Source organism: Engystomops pustulosus, chromosome 6, assembly GCF_040894005.1.
Source record: "Engystomops pustulosus chromosome 6, aEngPut4.maternal, whole genome shotgun sequence".
Taxonomy (NCBI): Eukaryota; Metazoa; Chordata; class Amphibia; order Anura; family Leptodactylidae; genus Engystomops; species Engystomops pustulosus.
Window position 1 is genome coordinate 63,848,906 of NC_092416.1, and position 20,310 is coordinate 63,869,215.

Sequence of the window (20,310 nt, forward strand, 5' to 3'; positions counted from 1 at the left end):
ATGACCACAATGTACCCAACATCTGATGGCTACTTTCAGCAGCATAATGCGCCATGTCATAAAGCTGGAATTATCTCAGACTGGTTTCTTGAACATGAAAATGAGTTCACTGTACTCAAATGGCCTCCAAAGTCACCAGATCTAAATCCAATAGAGCATCTTTGGGATGTGGTGGAACGGGAGATTCGCATCATGGATGTGCAGCCGAAAAATCTGCGGCAACTGTGTGATGCCATCATGTCAATATGGACCAAAATCTCTGAGGAATGCTTACAGCTTCTTGTTGAATCTATGCCACGAAGAATTGAGGCAGTTCTGAAGGCAAAAGGGGGTCCAACCCGTTACTAGCAAGGTGTACCTAATAAAGTGGCCCGTGAGTGTACTTATGACATATAATAATATTAATGTAAAAAGAAGGTTAGGACGCCAAGTGTAATAGGCAAGATGAACCATTCTGTGTAGCACAAAATGACTCGACCTTCACACTCCTCCTTGTATTGTTTTAAGAAGATGCAATCAAAAGAAATTGTTTCATTACGTGGTGAATGCCAACTATTCTTTACTCTTCCTATATATGGAAATGAGAAGCCACAATATGAGGAGGAGATGAGAGGTCACAATATGAGGAGGATATAAGTGAGGTCACAATTTGAGAGGGAGATGAGAGGGCCCACAATATGAGGGGTAGATAAGAGGGCCCACAATATGAGGGATAGAGGAGAGGCCACATTATGAAGGGGAGATGAGGGGCCACAATATGAGGAGTAGATGAGAGAGGCCACACTATTAGGAACAGGTGAGGGGCCACAAAATGAGAGGGAGATGAAAGACCAAAATATGAGGAGCCATAATATGAAGGGTAGATAAGGGGTCACAATATGAAGGAGAGATGAAAGTCCAAAATATGAGGTGTAGATATGTGGAGTTGAGAGGCCACAATATTAGCAGGAGATGACAGAGAGCACAATATGAGGGGGAGATGAGGGTCCAGAATACGAGGGAGAGATGAAGGGCCACAATATGAGGAGGAGATGAGAGGCTACAATATGAGGGGGAAATAAGAGGGGCCACTATATGAGAGGGAAGTTGAGAGGGGACACAATATGAGAGAGATGGGAGAGGTGGTCCCCCAGAATCAATTTCAATGGTGGGCCCAAAGCTCGTCAGCCCGACCCTTCTTCCATCTACAGATGACCGATTGAACACATTTTGCCACAGCTTTAACCGTAAGCTGTCTGGTCTGTTCCTTGGTTTTAATGACCCCGCTACAGAACAAAAAAGTCAATATCAATCATATCCAATCGATGCAGGTGACATGTCATCTGATGCAGTTCTCTTTTCTTCTCTTCTCTTCTCCATTAGCCCACTATCTATCTTTACCAATGGAGTTTGATACACAGTCATCATATATCCTTCACATTTCCATTACCCTTTCTATCCTAGTTCCCTAATGGAGTCACCTGCTTCTACCCCTAAACCCTCAAATACTGTAATAGTGCTATACAGAGTTACCACAAATGCCCCAGTGCAGCTATTACATGGGGAATGTAACTATATACTTTTTTGGCTGTGGGCTATGCTCAGGCCACACTAAGGATAGTTCATGAGTATCAGATATGTGAGGGTGTGACACCTGGATCAACTATTTCAGACATCCTCCATTGCTGGAACTATAAAAATGGCAGAGTGGTAATCAGATGCTCTGCCATATAGGAACAGGTGATTAGAGTGCACTTACCCCTGAGGAAGTCACCAGTTTGGTGACGATACGCGTGGGGCTTTCTCCACTCCCTATCCAGCTGACCTGCCTCCCTGGCTCTTCCCCCCTACTATACACTACATGGCTCCCTTCTTTTTGGGTATTGTATGAGCTGGTTGAGGGTTTTCCAGGTCCTACATTATACCACATTTTTCTGCACAGAGCACTTTATTGTATTGTTGTCATTAAGAGGCGTTTCTAGACCATTTATGTAATTCTGCTTATAAACACTTGTTCATCTGTGCAATTTCTTGATTGTGGATAGGGAGTTTAAGGGATTACTGCCCTCGGCAGCCATATACACCCATCGGGTGTATTTTTAAGTGTGTTTATATTTGATGTCTTGTCATTTCTATTATTTGTAATTATACTATTAATGAATTTTGTATATTTAATGTGATCCCTTGTACGCATCCAACTTTTTCTGTTTTTGGCTGTTGCATTAATCATTGGGATGCGTGGATATGGTATTCATTTATACTGTGGTGGTGCCTGCTCTTCTTTTGTGTAGTCTAGAGTGGGCTTAAGGTGTCAGACCACCATGGATCTGATACCAATGACCTGGGGATAGGTCTTCAGTATTAACTGACCTAGGGAAAGGAAAATACCTTTAAACACACATGTAAGAAGTAGTGACATGTATTGTTTATGACCATTTTCATTCATTAGGTGTATTCTGTGATGTCTCTGAGGTCTGATGAAGCAAATTCACCAAGGTGCCTATTATCTGGATACTCATTATTGAGCTGATTTGTTTTGGTAACAATTTTGCAGTCATTTATCTGTAGCCTGACATTGGTCTGTGATTACACAGCTACTGGGATTCATTAGCACACTCCAAAGAGAATTGGAAACCAATAATGTGATGCTGTATATTCAGGCTAATTGTAACAATTGAGCTGATACATATTAACTATTGAAGAGGTTTGCATGAAACTAATTGTAATGATATTATTGTATCTCGGATCAATTGTTGCTCCCTAAACTCTAAGAGGGGCTTTGGATTTTTGAAGAAGGCAAAACTTCAGAACTATGTATCTCTTTTTCCAGCTTAAAGTAGGCCTTCTACTATGTGTAGAATTAAAATTACAATTTCACTTTTTTATTATATCAACAAAAACTGGTCATGAAGCAATGGTGAATACAATTGCAATTTCGTGTACATTTTTTACACACTATCATAAGCACCTCAGTTACATGTAAACCAATTAAAGGCCATAGGTATGTTAAACGTGTTTCAGTCATATGACATTAAAACTACCCAAACAAGAACTGTTTCTTCATCCATGGGTTGGTTCCATTAGGGTTTCCTTCATCAGCATACCCCCATAAGACATCAGAAGAGCTTCCCACAAATAACACCCCAGCTCTAACTTTTAAGTATCCGATACTGTGGATTTCACCATAAGAACAAGGGTCCCATGCCCCGTATTTGTTTGGAGCAGCAGTGAACTTTCACCCGGGGGAAATAAAACTACTGGGGCCCCCACTAGTAGGACCTTCAATTATTTGACACATATGCACTCTATGACACAAAATAAGCTATTTAGCCGGGAGACACTTCTGGAGGAGCTTCCCTTTGCTTTCACTCCCTATGAAACTCCCTTTCCAGTGTTCAGCCAACTCCAAACTGCAGTATGACAAAATTAATGGACTTCACTGTAGTGTTAAGACTTAAAAATCTATATAGCTGTTCTCATAATACAAAGCAAACCATGGGTTAATGTTCCCATTATCTCCCCTGCTATTGAATGACATGAAATAACTTTATTTTCATTGGTGTCATAAATGACAGATCTGGAACCATGATGTCTTTAGCAATTAATCCAGATTATGTACAGTCACTACTTGGCATGCTGTTTTTTCACTTGAGGATCATACCCATGGGGAGGGGGCTCCTCTCCCTAGCTACGTGGGGGGCTACGAAGCCAGAACACCACATTTGTGTCACTTCCAAACTTAGGGCCGATCTCCAGGTATGGGAAGTTTTCTTGTCAACCTACAATGCCCAAATGCATTGGCCTCTTCCCGAGGTCTCTAGTTCTGAATTATGCCTTTTCACCGATGCGGCAGAGTCCTCGGGTTTTGGTGCAATCTTGGGTACAGAATGGTGTCTGGGGCCTGGCGCAGCAAAGGTTTCTGCAAGCACTTAACACTGTTAATTGTTTCCAATTGTGGTAGCAGTAGGACTGTGGGGGCCAGTGTTGGCAAACCGCCAAATATGTTTTTATACTGACAATTTAGTGGTGGTTTTTTGAATTTATAAATTGGCACCCGTTTTGGTGCTCCTCTGTCATGTAGTTTTGCGATGCCTTGAATGCCTGGCTGTGATAACATTGTGGCTGACTCTTTTTCTCGTTTCTGTTGGCAGGAGTTTCGGGAGCACCTCCCATTGGCGGCCGTGGAGCCCTGTGGGACTTGATCCGCAATTAATGTCCTTGGTCTGGTCATCCGTTGCACCCTCTACTTGGCGCCAATATAGTAAGGCATGGTTGTCCCTGGCTGAGGGTAGTCTGTGTATACTAGTGTCACAGATAGGAAAGAGGTAACCCTATCCTAGTTATCCTTCCTCCGCTCTCGTGCGGTCTCTGGGTCGGCGGTGCAGAATGTAGCCTGGGGGAACCTGAGTTTTCATGGCGTCGATTTTTTTCTAGCGGGACATCCGTGGATTGCTGTGGGCTTAGCTTATCGCCGAAATTGTGGAAATCAGCATTGTTATTCATGTCGGTGGCAAAGGCCTTTGTTTCCTTAGGGTTGCGGAGCTGCTTCCGGTGATGCGGTCTGATATCGACAAATTGTCAGCCTTTTCCCCGAAGGTGGCAATAGTGTGGTTGAAAATGGTGCAGAGGGTGGCCTGGCCGGGGCACCAGGGACGTTGGGGCAGGTGACTGGACCAGGCGCACTATCAATGCCTGGATGGCACACTTTGTTAGGTCCAAATCGGGTAAGACAAAGAAAATTGGAGGGTGATAATTCCTTCTTGATGCTTTCGGACGGAGTGAATTTGAATGACATAGGGCTGGATATATTTTTGTCGGGTTTCCAGGATGGCATCGTGCAGGCTCTCTTCCTGTTGGGTGGAGGTCGGAGCTCTGTGTTGGAGTACTCGGAGCTCCTAGTGGCGGAAAAAAGGAGAATTGATGGACATTTGATGGAGGTTTGATGGAGACTTATAAGTGCCTTAAATGTGGAGTTACGTGGTTAAGTTTACTACCTCCCAGAGTGAAGGGTGCCCCCAACTGCATATGGAGGGTGCACTCAGACTGGGGGTGTCCGGGATATATGTATACATATTTATGTGTATGGCGCCTGCACTTTAAGGGGGCATTAGTACTCCCGTTTGTTCTCCTCACTGTGCTGCTCACCCCTCCCGTAATTGTGTATATATAACTGGGCACCTGGGCAAGGCACTTCCTCTTGCCCGCGCCATTGGTGCAGCTGTCCCTCCCCTCCCCCTACCGTTACTTGTTTTTTGTATTTTTGATATTTCTGTTTTGTAGCAATTAAGTGAAGTCACAGCTGGTGGAAAAAGGCAGAATTGGTGATGGAGATTTGATGGAGACTTGATGGATATTTGCCCAGAAGTCGCAGTGCTGGTTGGGAGTCTGGCTGAGCAAACCACTTCGGCAGCTGCGGTTTACACAAAGAACTAACAGATGGCGGTTAATTGTTTGAGATTGTTAAGCCAAGATTGATAAATAGCTGCAACCTATAGGAAGCCTTGTGTAATTTCTTATATGTGGAGTTAAGTGGTTAAGTTTACTACCTCCCAGTCTGAGGAGAACAGGGAAAGTTTGAGGCTCTCACAGGAATGTCTTTAAACATATCTAAAGATACAGATTTTTTGAAAAGTGGACAACCCCTTTAACAACTCATGACATAGAGACATACATCACAGTGCTCACAAGCTTAGCCCTCTTTATACAAACTGGGTGTTTGCTACATAACACAGTAAACACCTAGATCTAACACCTGCGATCAGACACTCTAGGGTTCAAATATCCATGGGGCCTAAAAATTCCCTTGATCAAAAAGATAAATAAACAAAAATAAACATGTATGGTATGGATTAATCCCAAAGTGTTCAATCTATCAAAATAAAAGAACTAGTATTCCTGGAGGTGAACAACGTAACAGAAAATAACTCTTTTTCAAAAATTTTTCCAGCTTCACTGTACAGTGAAGTGAAGCGTGCATGGGATGTGAAATACTGATACTTTGCTGTTACTCATAAAAAAAGGCCTTAAATGTATGGCTTTTGAAAGGAGGGGATCAAAGAAAAAAACCTAAAAATCAAAAAGGAAAAACAGCATCTGCAGTAATGGGTTAAATATGTTGTTTCTGGGAGAATTGTAGTATAGACAATGCATCCCCAAAATTAATTTTAGAACATACAGTGACTTCTAATAAAATGTACTGCCCCTCCAAATTATAATGTAGTACCTCCCCCCATAGTAACTTTAATAGCTTAGGACATAAATACAGCAACTGAACCAAGCTTAGTATATAAACACAGCACCAAAACCAATTTCAGTGGAGAAATAGTGTAGAAACCATACACAGAAAAACAGCACCAGTGCCATTATGAGCAGCCAATTTATGCAAATTTGGGTCACCAAAAACAGTGATACAATGGACACAGCTTTGCAATATGTGCAAGACTTCCCAAGGCCACATGTGTTTCCTCTCATGGCAATGCTTCTAACTGACAGTGCCAGTAATGCTGGACCACTTACAGAAAGGTTTTCCCAGGAATGTATCCACCAGGTTACCGTATATACTGCAAATTCTACAGTTTTCCCCAATAAACTTATGCGCTCAATTTAATATTCACTTTTAGTATTCACTTACAAGGTAGTAGTCTCTCCACTGATGAAAATAATGTATAACCCTTCATTTCCTTCATTTGGGCTCTTTACTCAGGACAAATTTACTCAGGAAATGCAATTTGTTTCCACATTCTGCTCAGACATTTGGGTAACTTGGATTTTAGGACTATCTCAATCTCTTGGGTAAGATCAAGTTATTACTGTATAAAGTGACACACGATAGATTTAACCCCTTACCGACGTGAGACGTATCTGTACGACACAAACGTCAGCTGCCACTTTATGGAGAGGGCTCATGGTCCCTGTAAATATATATAGTATATATAGTATATAAGGCTGGAAGGAGACGCAAGTCCATCAAGTCCAACCTTCAAGAATTAAATAAATGTTTTATCCCCATAACCCGTGATATTTTTTCTCTCCAGAAAGTCATCCAGGCCTCTCTTGAACATGTACATAGAGTCGGCCATAACAACCTCCTGCGGCAGAGAGTTCCATAGTCTCACTGCTCTTACAGTAAAGAACCTTTGTCTATGGTGATGGTAAAATCGCCTCTCCTCTAGGCGCAGAGGATGCCCCCTTGTCCTGGTCACAGGCCTAGGTATAAAAAGATCTTTGGAGAGATCCTTGTACTGTCCGTTCAGGTATTTGTACATTGTAATGAGGTCTCCCCTCAGTCGTCTTTTTTCTAAACTGAATAATCCCAAATTTTGTAATCTGTCATTGTATTCTAGTCCCCCCATTCCCCTAATAATCCTGGTTGCTCTCCTCTGCACCCGTTCCAGCTCTATTATATCCTTTTTATACACTGGTGCCCAAAACTGTACACAATATTCCATGTGTGGTCTGACCAGGGATTTGTATAAGGGCAGAACTATGTCTTTATCATGAGAATCTATTCCTCTCTTGATACATCCCATTATTTTATTTGCTTTACAAGCAGCCGCCTGGCTCTGGTCACTAAAATTAAGTTTACCATCCACCAATACGCCCAAGTCCTTTTCAGCTTCAGTTTTACTAAGTAATTGACCGTTTACATTTATCTACATTAAACCTCATCAACCATTTCTCTGCCCATCCCTCAAGCTTCCACAAATCCCTCTGTAATGCTAAACTATCGACCTCAGTATTTATTACTTTACACACCTTAGTATCATCTGCAAATATTGAAACTTGACTGTGTAAACCCACTACAAGGTCATTAATAAAAATATTAAAAAGAAGTGGCCCCAATACTGACCCCTGTGGCACTCCACTGGTAACATCAACCCAATCTGAGAATGTGCCATTAATGACTACCCTCTGTTTTCTATCACTAAGCCAATTACTTACCCAGATACACAGATTTTCTCCTATTCCCAGCAGTCTCATTTTATATACCAACCTTTTATGTGGCACGGTGTCAAATGCCTTTGAGAAGTCCAGATATACAACATCCACAGCGTCCCCCAGATCCAGTCTTGAACTTACCTCCTCGTAGAAACCAATCAGATTAGTCTGACAGGACCGATCTCTCATAAACCCATGCTGACGCTGGGTTATAAGGTTGTGCACAGTGAGATACTCCAGGATAGCATCTCTAATAAACCCCTCAAATATTTTCCCCACCACAGCAGTTAGACTTACGGGTCTGTAGTTTCCAGGATCGCTATTTGATCCTTTTTTGTATATTGGTACCACATTTGCTATGCGCCATTCCTGTGGAACATAACCAGTCCTCAGTGAATCTTCAAATATTAAAAATAACGGTCTGTCTATCACCGTACATAATTCATGCAGAACCCGGGGGTGTATGCCATCTGGCCCTGGTGATTTATCTATCTTAGTGGTTGTGAGGCGGCGCCGTACCTCTTCCTGGGTTAAACTGTTGACATTATAAAAAGAATTTACATTATTCCTCATTGTGTCTTCCACCAGGGGATTTTCCTGGGTAAAGACAGTTGAGAAGGCGACATTCAGTAGATTGGCCCTTTCCTCATCTCCTTCCACCATGACCCCCATGTTATTTCTAAGGGGACCCACGCTCTCTGTTTTTAGTTTCTTATCATTTATATACTTGAAAAATAATTTGGGATTATTTTTGCTCTCCCTGGCAATATTTCTCTCAGTCTCTATTTTTGCGGCCTTTATCTGCTTTTTACAGGATTTATTTTTCTCTCTATAATCCTGTAATGCCTCATCGCTACCTTCACGTTTTAGCACCTTAAACGCTTTATCTTTATCGCTTATTGCTTTCCTTACAAGACTAGTTAGCCACATAGGGTTTTTCTTGTTCCTTTTATGCTTTTTCCCATAAGGTATGTGTTTCTCACAGGACTTTTTCAGAATATATGAGAAAAAGTCCCATTTTTGGGGGGGGCTTTTGTCCTTGAGAGCATTATCCCAGTCTATGCCTTTAAGGTCTTCCCTTAGTTGATGAAAATTTGCCCTCCTGAAGTTTAGAGTGTTGGTTGCCCCTTCACTAACATGCTTAGCAAAGCGTAATACAAAATCAATGATATTATGATCACTATTCCCCAGGTTCCTCCCAACCTGTAGTTTTGATACCCTATCAGGTCTGTTGGTAAGGATAAGGTCCAGCACTGCCCCCCCTCTTGTTGGCTCCAGGACTAGTTGCGACAGGTAATTGTCTTTTGTTGTTGACAAGAACCTGCTACCTTTGAAGGACCTGCAGGTTTCTGCCCCCCAGTCAATATCTGGGTAATTGAAGTCCCCCATGATAAGTACTTCACCATGCTTTGAAGCCGCATCCATTTCACTTATCAGCATTTCCTCTGTTGCCTCCATTATATTTGGAGCCTTATAACAAACCCCTAGTAATATTTTATTATTCTTTTTCCCTCCTCTTATCTCCACCCATAGGGACTCCACATTTGCGTTACTGATGTAATCTGCCAGAGGCATTTAAATCCCAGCGGCATGTGGCCTGTTATAAGTGCCAAAATTAAGATTTTTTTTCGTACTGGAGGTTTTCATTTTTGTAAATATATGAAATCATTATAAAATCTTTATAAATTTGGTAACCCCGTAAAAAGCTGTAAAATCCAAGCCCACAAGAAAACAGTGCAAATGCATTTTTTCATCTGTTTTACTGCATTCAGAATTTTTTTTCCTGCTTCCTAGTACATGGTATGTATTAAATACCATCAACAAGAACTGGAATTTGTTACACATAAAACAAGCCCTCATACAGCTATTTACATGGAAAATAGAAAAGTTATGGATTTTTGAAGGTGGGGAGAAAAAATTAAAACGCAAAAACAAAAAAGGGTCTGGTTGTTAAGGGGTTAATGTATGACAGTCTAAATATTGTAGCTCCTTTCCTTCTGCTCAGTGCACAAGGATAAATATCAAACAAGCTACCAGACCCCCCTGTAAGTAAGGAAGCCTGTGCAGAACAATGAATGGACTGCAGTCTGTAATGATGGAAATACATAGGGATATATAGGCGATATTAAATCTACACAGGAATTCATTTTGCATATGAACTGTATACAATTGGCATATGTATCAGTCTGGCTTTTATTTTTGTTTGATTTTTTTCGACTGATCAGAATGTTTTTTCCTTATTGATACATGTGGTGATTGAGTACATTAGGTCGTTGGTGAATTTCATAACAAAAGACGTACAAAGCCTTCAAAAGTCATAAACAGCTCTAAGCTATTTTTTACACCTGTCATGGGGCAGCCGCGCATTGGCAACAAAATTTGCGAATGTTTGGGACTTTTATTAAAAAAAATAAAACGATTTTCACATCTGGATTCTGTGCATAATTCAGGGAACACTGCAGAAATCTGGACAATGGAAAACTTTGAAGAGAAGCGCGAAAAAAGTCACACAAGTGGACATTTACCACAGAAAAGAAAGAAAAGGCTGATCCAATGTGTATCATTGTGTTATGTGTTTGTTCCATTTATGTAACTATGGAATTATTGCTTCATTCCAATTAGACCAAAATATTATTGTAATTAAAAAACAGATCAATGAAAATATTTTTGTATCAAGTATGTTGGGAGGTTTCACAGCACTGATGGGAAATGTTCCCTCAGAGATCATGGAACTATAAAATCTGTGGGCTGAGAGCCTCTGACTTTGGCTGGTAACTCAGCTTTGCCATTATCAATACTATCTTCATCAGCATTCCCAAAATTATCGTCTCCCTGATTTGACATAAGAGACAACTTAGATCCACTTGTCTTGCAGATGTGAGTATTTCTCTTTAGTGATTTTCCTCATTTATTCAAGGATGACAGTGCTTATTAACCTGTATGGGGGAAACCATCATATTATGTTTCAATAATTCTTCAAACATCTAATATATAAAGATGAGTGTATGTGTATGTATACATATGTATGTATGTCCGCTAAAGGAACCTGCACCGTCGTGTTTACAATCACCAAATTTTGCACAGTCACTCTCTGAGAATCAGGGAACGTCATAGACTAGGCTTTGAGCTGAAATTTTCAACCCGCGCTTTCCAAAATCTTCTTGTTAACCATCATATACAGGAGCCATTGTCTGCTGCTGTGGAAGTTAGAAGCTAAGTCGTGATTAGTTGCTATGCTGCCACAGGTCATTGACATGAGCTCTGAGCTTTGAATGGTTACTATAGAGAATGAGTATAATACAGCTTATGTGTGAGGTAACATGGATAGAGACAGAAAGACATGCAGGGAGAGTTAGTGAAAGAGAGATAAGCAGGGAGAGTGAGTGACAGAGAGACAGCCAGTGAGTGAGACAGACAGGAAGAGTAAGTAAGTGAGAGACAGAGACAGGCAGGGATAGTGAGTGAGTTACAGACAGGGAGAGATAGATGCATAGATAGATAGATATATTAATTTTTTGTTAACCAATTTTATTTTGTTAAAGTTAAGAGCAGTTATTTGCTACTCCCGGGCAACACCTGGATCTACAGATAGTATATAATAAAAATGCATTTTAAATAAGGAAACATTAAAGGAAACCTACCACTTGTAGTGGCAGGTTTCCGATGAAAATACCGGGCACCAGCTCAGGGTGAGCTGGTGCCGGAGCTTATTTTAGTTAGTGTTTTAAACCGCGGTATCGCGGTTTAAAACACTTTTTAAACGTTATAGCCGGCGCAGGCGCTCGGCGCTTACAGTGCACGCGGCTACATAGGAAGTGAATGAGAGCCGCGTGCACGGTAAGCGCCGAGCGCGTACCTGCCTGCGCCGGCTATAACGTTTAAAAAGTGTTTTAAACCGCGATACCGCGGTTTAAAACACTAACTAAAATAAGCTCACCCTGAGCTGGTGCCCGGTATTTTCATCGGAAACCTGCCACTACAAGTGCTAGGTTTCCTTTAAGATAAGATGTTCTAACCTGTTAAAACTGAAATATTGTTTGATAAGGGGAAAACATGTAAATATTTTTTTTCATGGAAGCTGTCTCTTTACTAGGTAGGTAGATACATGGGTAAGTAATACAAATATCAAATGCAGCACAGCATTACAAAATTAGGTGGGCGCTAAAACAAAGAGTCCTTGTCCTTGGCCAGGAATCCTAAATACAATCCAGAGAGGAAGCAGTACTTCAAAGTTTAGAAAAGTGAGGAAGCTTGAAGAACTGAAATGTTGCACTTTAATATGAAATAAAGGATCACCGTTTTAACTATTCTGAACTTTAGAATGCTACTTCTTCAGAATGCATTTATTCCTAAAGTTAAGTGTAGTCAAACTTTTATTTACTACATGTATTGCTTTTTTCATATATATCATTTAGTGAGATGATAAAGCAAAATGACACCTCAGACTCTGGTTTCATTCTCCTGGGATTTTCCTATCTTCAGAACCACAGAATCGTACTGTTTCTGGTCTTCTTTATGCTCTACCTCCTCACGTTACTTGGTAACACTATTACCATCCTGATCATCTGCCTGGACTTGCATCTTCGCACACCCATGTATCTCTTCATTGGTAATCTTTCATTCTTGGATATCTGCAACACATGTGTCACAATCCCTAAAATGCTGATCAACATTTTAACTAAAAGACAATTCATTTCGTATGCCGGTTGTGTCACACAAATGTTCTGCTTTACATTCCTGGCAAGTAGTGAGTGTGTCCTCTTAGGAGTGATGGCATATGACCGATACTTGGCCATCTGTAACCCTCTACACTACATGGAAATTATGAGCAATAGGGTATGCATGGCTCTGGCATCTGCCCCGTGGATGACTGGTTTCCTCCAGTCTTCTATTCAGACCATTTTTACATTTCAGTTGCCCTTCTGCCAACCCAGGATCATAAATAGCTTCTTCTGTGAAATTCCTTCCCTGTTGAAGTTATCATGTTCAGTTACATTTTTTAATGAAATTCTGTTGTTTTGTGTTGGAGGACTCTTAAGCTTGACTCCTTTCCTGTTAACTTTTGTATCTTACATCTTGATCCTGAAGACCATTCTTAAGATCTCATCTACAGAAGGCAGAAGTAAGTCATTTTCAACATGTGGATCTCATTTAGCGGTGGTTAGCCTCTTTTATGGGGCTGCCATGTTTATCTACTTCCGTCCTACTTATAGTTATTCATTGCTTGTGGACAGACTGATGTCTGTGTTCTATACCTTGTTGACTCCTTTACTTAATCCCATCATTTACAGCTTGAAGAATAATGAGGTCAAGGCGGCAATGCGTAAAATATTCATAATCAAAGAAAAAAGTTGGAACTTAAAATTATTGACAATTAAAAGGGAAAATAATGAGAAAGGGAAAATCAAATCTGTGATACATATTTAATGACATTTACAAGAATTTGAACTTGTTCAGTATAAAATCAAGAGAAGCATGGCTGTCTTTGTTGAGAATAAAAATATCAGATGTCATGGGAAGAAAACTTTTGTGTAATCTTATAGACTTGGGTTCTTTTCCAGTCTTATCTATTAGGATACTATGAAGGCACAGGAGAAGACAATCCACATACTTTAGAAGAAATCTTTAGACCTGCTTAACAATGCAGATTACCCAGCCATTGTTTTCCATATGAATTTATCAGACTGTCATACGATTCTGGAGGAATTCTTAACAATGTCAAGTTTTAGAATTTGGATAGGGGGTCTCAAATTTTATTATAGAATACTTTGGCATACAGAGAATTTCATGGCAGACTCCATGACTGCAAGGTGGCACGATTCTGTGCCTACAAAACAAGCCCAAATCCTCACCCCTGATATGAGGTGATATGAGGTGCTTAACCTAATATAATAGGGTAGGGCTATGGAAATTTTTATTGTGACCAAGAATCTCCACTTTGGTCTTTTGTCCAAAAGACAATATTCAAGCCGTCTTGTAGTTTGTTCAGTTGCAACTTTGCAAACTTAGCTTGTTCACGTCACAGGACAAGATAGAGCATTCTTATTAGGTTACATGCACACTGCCGTGTGCCCGCCGCACCGTAGCACGGCGGGCACATGGCAGCACGGGGAGAGGAGGAGGAGTTGAGCACCGCTCACCCCCGCCCCTCTCCATAGGAACATATGGGCCACGGCGCCGTAATACGGGAAAAGATAGGACATGTCCTATCTTTTCCCGGGCTATGGAGCTGTACGGTGCCGCACGTGTGCTGCACCGTACCGCTCCCGTACCATGCCGTGAGCCCATAGAAGTGTATGGGGGACGTATATCGGCCGTACATACGTAGGCCGTATATACGTCCCCCATACATGTGTGTGAATGCAGCCTTAGTGGGTACTTCCTGCATTAGGACAAACTATCTCATCCCAAAGACAAATTGTCGCCATGTGTAAACCATGTCTGTCATAGATGGCTGATCGTCACTGTGGTCAGACTGACCAATCACAGCTCAGGAAGGAAAAAAAAGAGACAATTCCCTTCTCTGAGTCTGTCATTTTAGTTACTGAGGTGACAAGATCAGAGCCGTGCCCCTTCACGTCCAAATATCCCATAAAACCCACTCCCAACCCTCCACACCCCAGATATACTGCTGTGCTGCTGTGTGAGAGCTGACAGGGTAATTTTTTAGTTTTTGCAAAAATCACTTTTGCGATTAGGGTTAGAGATTAGTACTAGTGATGAGAGCTGGGGAAAAATTATAGTTATAAGGGCTAATGAATAGGGATGTTGAATACATGTAGGCCAACATTTATCAAAAACAGTGCAAACTGTTTGCCTGTAAAATGTGTGCCAAATTCAGGAATTGTGGCGCCCGTTCTACATGAATCTGGCACTCCTTGCACTGCTCTGACAAAGTGCACCAAATTTTCTTTGGTCCACCTTTAACCTGGTGAATGTGACACAATTCTGTCAGATTGCATGATAAATTTGGCGAACCTTCCCACTGTGCACCGGAACGCCCATTTTAGTGCAGAAATTTGTGTCACAACAGGTATAGTGCCGCCGTGACACAAATGAGTCACGTTCAACACATATGTAGCACTGAAACTTCTTAAATATCTGTGCAAGCAGTTTGCACATAAAAGAAAGGGAAAAGTCTCACAGAAAGCTGGTGCAGGGGCTTTAGTAAATGGAGCCCATAGTGTTTAGGGCTAGTGATTAGGGCTAAAGATTGGGGCTAGTGACTAGTGCTGCTGGATACCTATAGTGTTAGTGATTATGTTTGGTGGTTAGGGTTGTATACATATTGTACAGACCAAAAGTTCACACCTTCTCATTCAAATAGTTTTCTGTATTTTCCTGACCATAAAAATTATATATTCACACCGAAGGAATTAAAACTATGAATTAACACATGTGATATTATATACTTAACAAAAAAGTGTGAAATCAACAGACCTGAACCCAAATGAGATGGTTTAGGGTGAGCTGGACCGTAGAGTAAAGGCAAAACGTCCAACAAGTGCTAAGCATCTCTTGGAACTCCTTCAACTCTTTTGGAAGACCATTTCAGGTGACTACCTATTGAGGCTCATCAGGAGAAAACCAAGCATGTGCAAAGCAGTAATCAAAGCAAAAGGTGGCTACTTTGAAGAACCTAGAATATAAGACATATTTTCAGTTGTTTCACACTTTTTTGTTAAGTATATCATTCCAAATGTGTTAATTCATAGTTTTGAGGCCTTCTGAGGGAATCTACAATTTTTGTAGTCATGAAAATCCAGAAAACTGTTTGAATGAGAAGATGTGTCCAATATATACATACTGTATACACACAAGCAGACCTTGCATCAGCGTTTGCATGCCTTCCTCCAGTGACATTTCATTTACAGTTTTTTTGTTATATCATAAATGTAAAAAAATATATTAAAAAATAATAAAAAACAAAAAATATATTCCATAATTTTAAAGTTATTATATAAGTGTAGTACTGTATGGGTACATTAGTAGATATACATATACCTGCACAGAATTTCAGCATTTTTAACCATTATTCTGAGGACGTTTCCATTTCTGTTGCATAAGTTTAATACCATAGGGGTAAGTTAGTAGACATACATATACCTACCCAGAACTTCTGCATCTGCATCCCTTCTTCCTGTGCTTACAGTGCAGTTTCTGTTTGTTTTATCATAAAAGAAATAAACTTATTAAAAAAAAATATATAGTTAATTAGTGCTCTAGTGCACACTTCTCTAGTGTGCAGGGGTCACCAGATTCAAGATTTCTGGCACGCGTTCTTCATGAATCCGGGGCTCCCTACACTGCCCCAACCAAATTTTTTTTTGGTGCCCCTTTAAAATGGGGCATGCGACACATTTCTGTCGAAGTTTGCATGAAAAATGTGGGGCACGGTCCGACTGAGCACCAGAACACCCCCTTCAGTGCAGTAATTTGTTTTACAAGAAGAATAGTGGAGGCGCAACATACAGGGGTCATTTATAAGGGACCATATGACTACATTTATGAAAAATTATCTACACACAGGTACATTTTTTTTAATAACATCTAATTGAAGAAATCTTTATATATGTCAGATTAATGAAACCTAATGTGAAAGCCCGGACGAGAATACCCCTTTAAGTGCTCTAGCCTCTCTAGTAGGCATAAAACCCACTTTGTCAACATGAATAATATGACCCAAATGGGGAGATTTCCTAAGGCCAAAAGCTTAGCAAAAATTTAAAGATAGACATTCAGCAAATAAATTGGTCCACAATCAGAACATAATTGGGGGTCCTTGCCCTTTTCAGAATAACCACAACATGGGTTCCCAGTTGGTCTACATGTATACCTCCCTTTCCCCCCCAATGCATTAAGAACCTTTAAAAAGGGTTCTTGTAGTTGGGCTAGAAAGGCCTTATCATAAATAGCTGAAAACCCCTGGGGATTTGCTAGCTCTCTCTCCAGCTAACACTATTTTTTGTCAGTAACTTTACAGTTGCACTTAAAGCAAGTACATGCCAATTGCTTCCCTGGATCTCTCCACATTTAATTCAGGTTGTGGTTCTTTCAAATTGTAAAGACTGGAATAATATTGTAAAAAGACAGTGAAACCTGTTACCTTTGTATCCAATTATTTTCTTAACATAGTTAGTTGGGTTAGATCTGACACTAATTGTGAACACTTATGAAACGTTTCTATGTTTGCTATGCTATGAACCAATATTGATGAGTGCACCTCTGATAATACACTTATCTGATTCCTTAATTGTTGGAATGGCATATCCGAAGGGACATAGGCCCACATTTGCTAAAAGCTAAAGTACCTCCCATGGCCTCTGTTAGTTAGTTACTGTATATTCGAGCATTGTTATTACTTCATTCAGGGGGTCCTTAGATTTCAATAAGAACATTTTTCAAAGCAATTCACACTTTAAGTATTATATATGAAATCCCAGGATATATCCCTGAATCAAGCAACTGATAGAAGTTCAGGAGCATGCAAAGGGGGTGCTTCATGGAGTGCTCAGGAACAATTTGCTGCAAGCTCTCCAAGTCCATCAACTCAAATACAACTATAGCTCCAGGGCACAGGGTTACATCTGATGTTGGAGTAGGATCAGCGTGCTCAGCCTCTCCAGGAATCGGGAAACCACTCGAGGTATGTCTACACCCTCTCTCATAGTGCAGGACCCTTCTTTTGAGGGCTCAAGCCCTATCCATGCATGGTGGATGTCAGCTGTATTATACAGCTGACACCTGACGGTAACTGCCATGGTAGGTGCTGGCATATAGACGCCACCATCTCTAATGGTCGATTGGTACCCCACCATGACATCAGTGGGTGCCCATCAGTTTCCATTAAGATGGAAGCCTTATAAAGGTTTCACTCGGTAGGCTGTATTACAGGCTGTCAGCGAAAGACTGTAATACAGGAGCAGTATATTCACAATAAATTGCAACATAATAAAAAGGGATCAGACCTTCTAAGGTTTAAGTACCCTAGGGGGGCTGAAATAATAGTAAAAAAAAAGTGAAATAAAGTTATGAAAAAGTAACAAACACCTAAAAGTTCAAAACAAACCCTTTCCCTAGAACACATATAAAAATAAACATGTAGAATTATAAACATGTTTGGCATTGCGGTGTCCAAAAATGTATAATCTATCAAAAAATAAAAACTATTATTTCCGGCGGGGAACACTGTAACAGAAAATATCGCCCAAATGTCAGAATCGCCACATTTTTGCCATTTTGCTGCCAATAAAAAAGGTTTTCAAAATGCTATCAATGAAAACATCATCCTCAAAGAGATACCTCACTGGTCCCAACCCACTAACCCTATCCCACTAATTTAAACCATTAGCTCTAGACCACTAACCGTTGCCAATTAACTTTACCTCTCTAATTCCAACCGACTAATCCTAACTCCACTAACCCTAAACCCACTAACTTTTAGCCACTGCCCCAAGCCCAATAACCCTAAGTCCACTAAACTCAAGCCACCCACCCTAAACTCGGTAAATTTATGCTAATTAACCTTAACCCACAAACCTTAAAGGACATCTACCATAACTTTTACTCCCTCGTATCGCTACCAGTCCCACCCTGCTCTGTGCACTGTGGACAGTGGAGTACGGGGAGTGGATGAATTGTGACACAAGGCAATCTGAGGCGCTTCAGTGATGTAGCTGGAGCACCCCAAGACTGATTAGCATAGTGCCACAATGGCGGCGTATAGAGTTATAATAAAATAAGTATTAAGGATTATAGTTCCTCAGAAAATTCTTAATAGGACAAGTGTACCATCTGTCTTTTAAGCTGCTTACCATTGCCCTATAACTCTAAGTCACTAAACCTAGCCAACTAACTTTAGCCCACTAACCCTAAGCCACTAATTGTAAGTCATAAATTTAATTAATATATTTACAGACCCTACCAAATTTAATTATTGATTATACACAAATTAATCATGATGTCTTAATTAAGACATGTGCAGTTCCTCTATAATTATTTTATATATATTTTATTTTATATACATTTTATATATACATATACAAATTTAATGGCATGCTCTTACTGTTGCTCTGCCAGTCTGTCAGCTCCTGGGACTCGAAGGAGAAATCCTGTATGGTAGGAGAGATATGTTTAAGGCCTCAGACCTTTACTAGTTATCTGTAAAGTTAAACTCATCAGGATACGCTTATGTGAGGATACGCTGAGCATGACACTAAATACAACAAAGTTCACTTGTATCCTACAAAGTGTTCGATCAGAGGATGAAAATAAGGTATTAGGGAGAAACCCTACCACATGCCGTTTGTGATGTGAAATGCTGAGAAGACTGCAGCATTTGCTTTCACTGTAGCGGGAGAGGAGTAGTAAAGACTTGTGATCCAGCTGGTCATATAAAGGGCCGATTCCTACGTAGTGAAGGGTCTCTTGCAGGAAATCTCAGTTCACCCTGTTGAAGGCCTTATTGACATCTGTTGACAAGATGAAGACTGGGAGAGCCATAGAGGTAGTATGATGTATCACATTAATTGCAACAACAGTTTTATCTCTTGATGGCGTAAGGCCAACTGGTATGAATTTGTCAGGATCTTTTCCAGAATGTTGAGACCCGGGGAACTAAATGTGATATCCACCATCTGTAAGAACAAGGGATGTGGCCTAGTTCAAGGGGGCAAAAAGGAAGAGAAGAGAGGGAGGGCAACGAAACACTGGGAGCACTAGGTAGGAGGAAAATAGAAAGTATAAGTGTAACGTCCGTGCCTGAATGTCCCTCTATCCGCAGTTGGCGGAATACATGGCGTATTTGTGTGTGAACTGTGGCTTAATTCTTGTGTTTGGATTAACTGAGCCACACCCTGCTCCTTGCATTTCTGTCCTGCCCAGCAATTGTTACTAGCCTGATGGACAGTTCCCCCAGTGTGCTGCTGGAGGCGTGTCCGGGATCGGCTTTAAATACCTGCCCATTCCCATTATACTTTGCTGGTTACTTTGAGTGTGACCTGTGTATATCCCTCCTGTACCTGTATCCATCAGGCTTGCTGGTTAATTTTAGTCTTGTCCTATCTGTGTAGCGAGCTCAGTTTTACCTGTCTCTGTTTATCCTGCCTTGTACCTGTATCTGTACCTGACCTGTGTATATCTGCTTGACCTGATCTGTATATTACCCCTTTGATCTTGACCTGACCTGTGTATATCCTATCTGTATCTGGATATCTGCCTGAATTCCTGTATATATCTGTCCCTGTCTCAGTCCTGTGTTTGTATTCTGTGCACCAGTGTGAACACTGGTCTATTCCTGTATTCCGGTTTCCTGTTCTGTCCTGTGTCTGTATTTTGTGCACCAGTGTGATCACTGGTCTATTCCTGTATTCCGGTTTCCTGTTCAGTCCTGCA

General features: G+C 40.8%; 1 protein-coding gene across 1 annotated transcript; it reads left to right on the top strand.

Annotated features, from left to right (window-relative positions):
- The first annotated feature begins 12,336 nt into the window (after positions 1–12,336).
- Positions 12,337–13,344, top strand: LOC140065930 (olfactory receptor 5V1-like). The gene has a single exon (XM_072113490.1). It carries the CDS (start codon positions 12,337–12,339, stop codon positions 13,342–13,344), a length of 1,008 nt encoding a protein of 335 aa, XP_071969591.1.
- Positions 13,345–20,310: the final 6,966 nt, after the last annotated feature.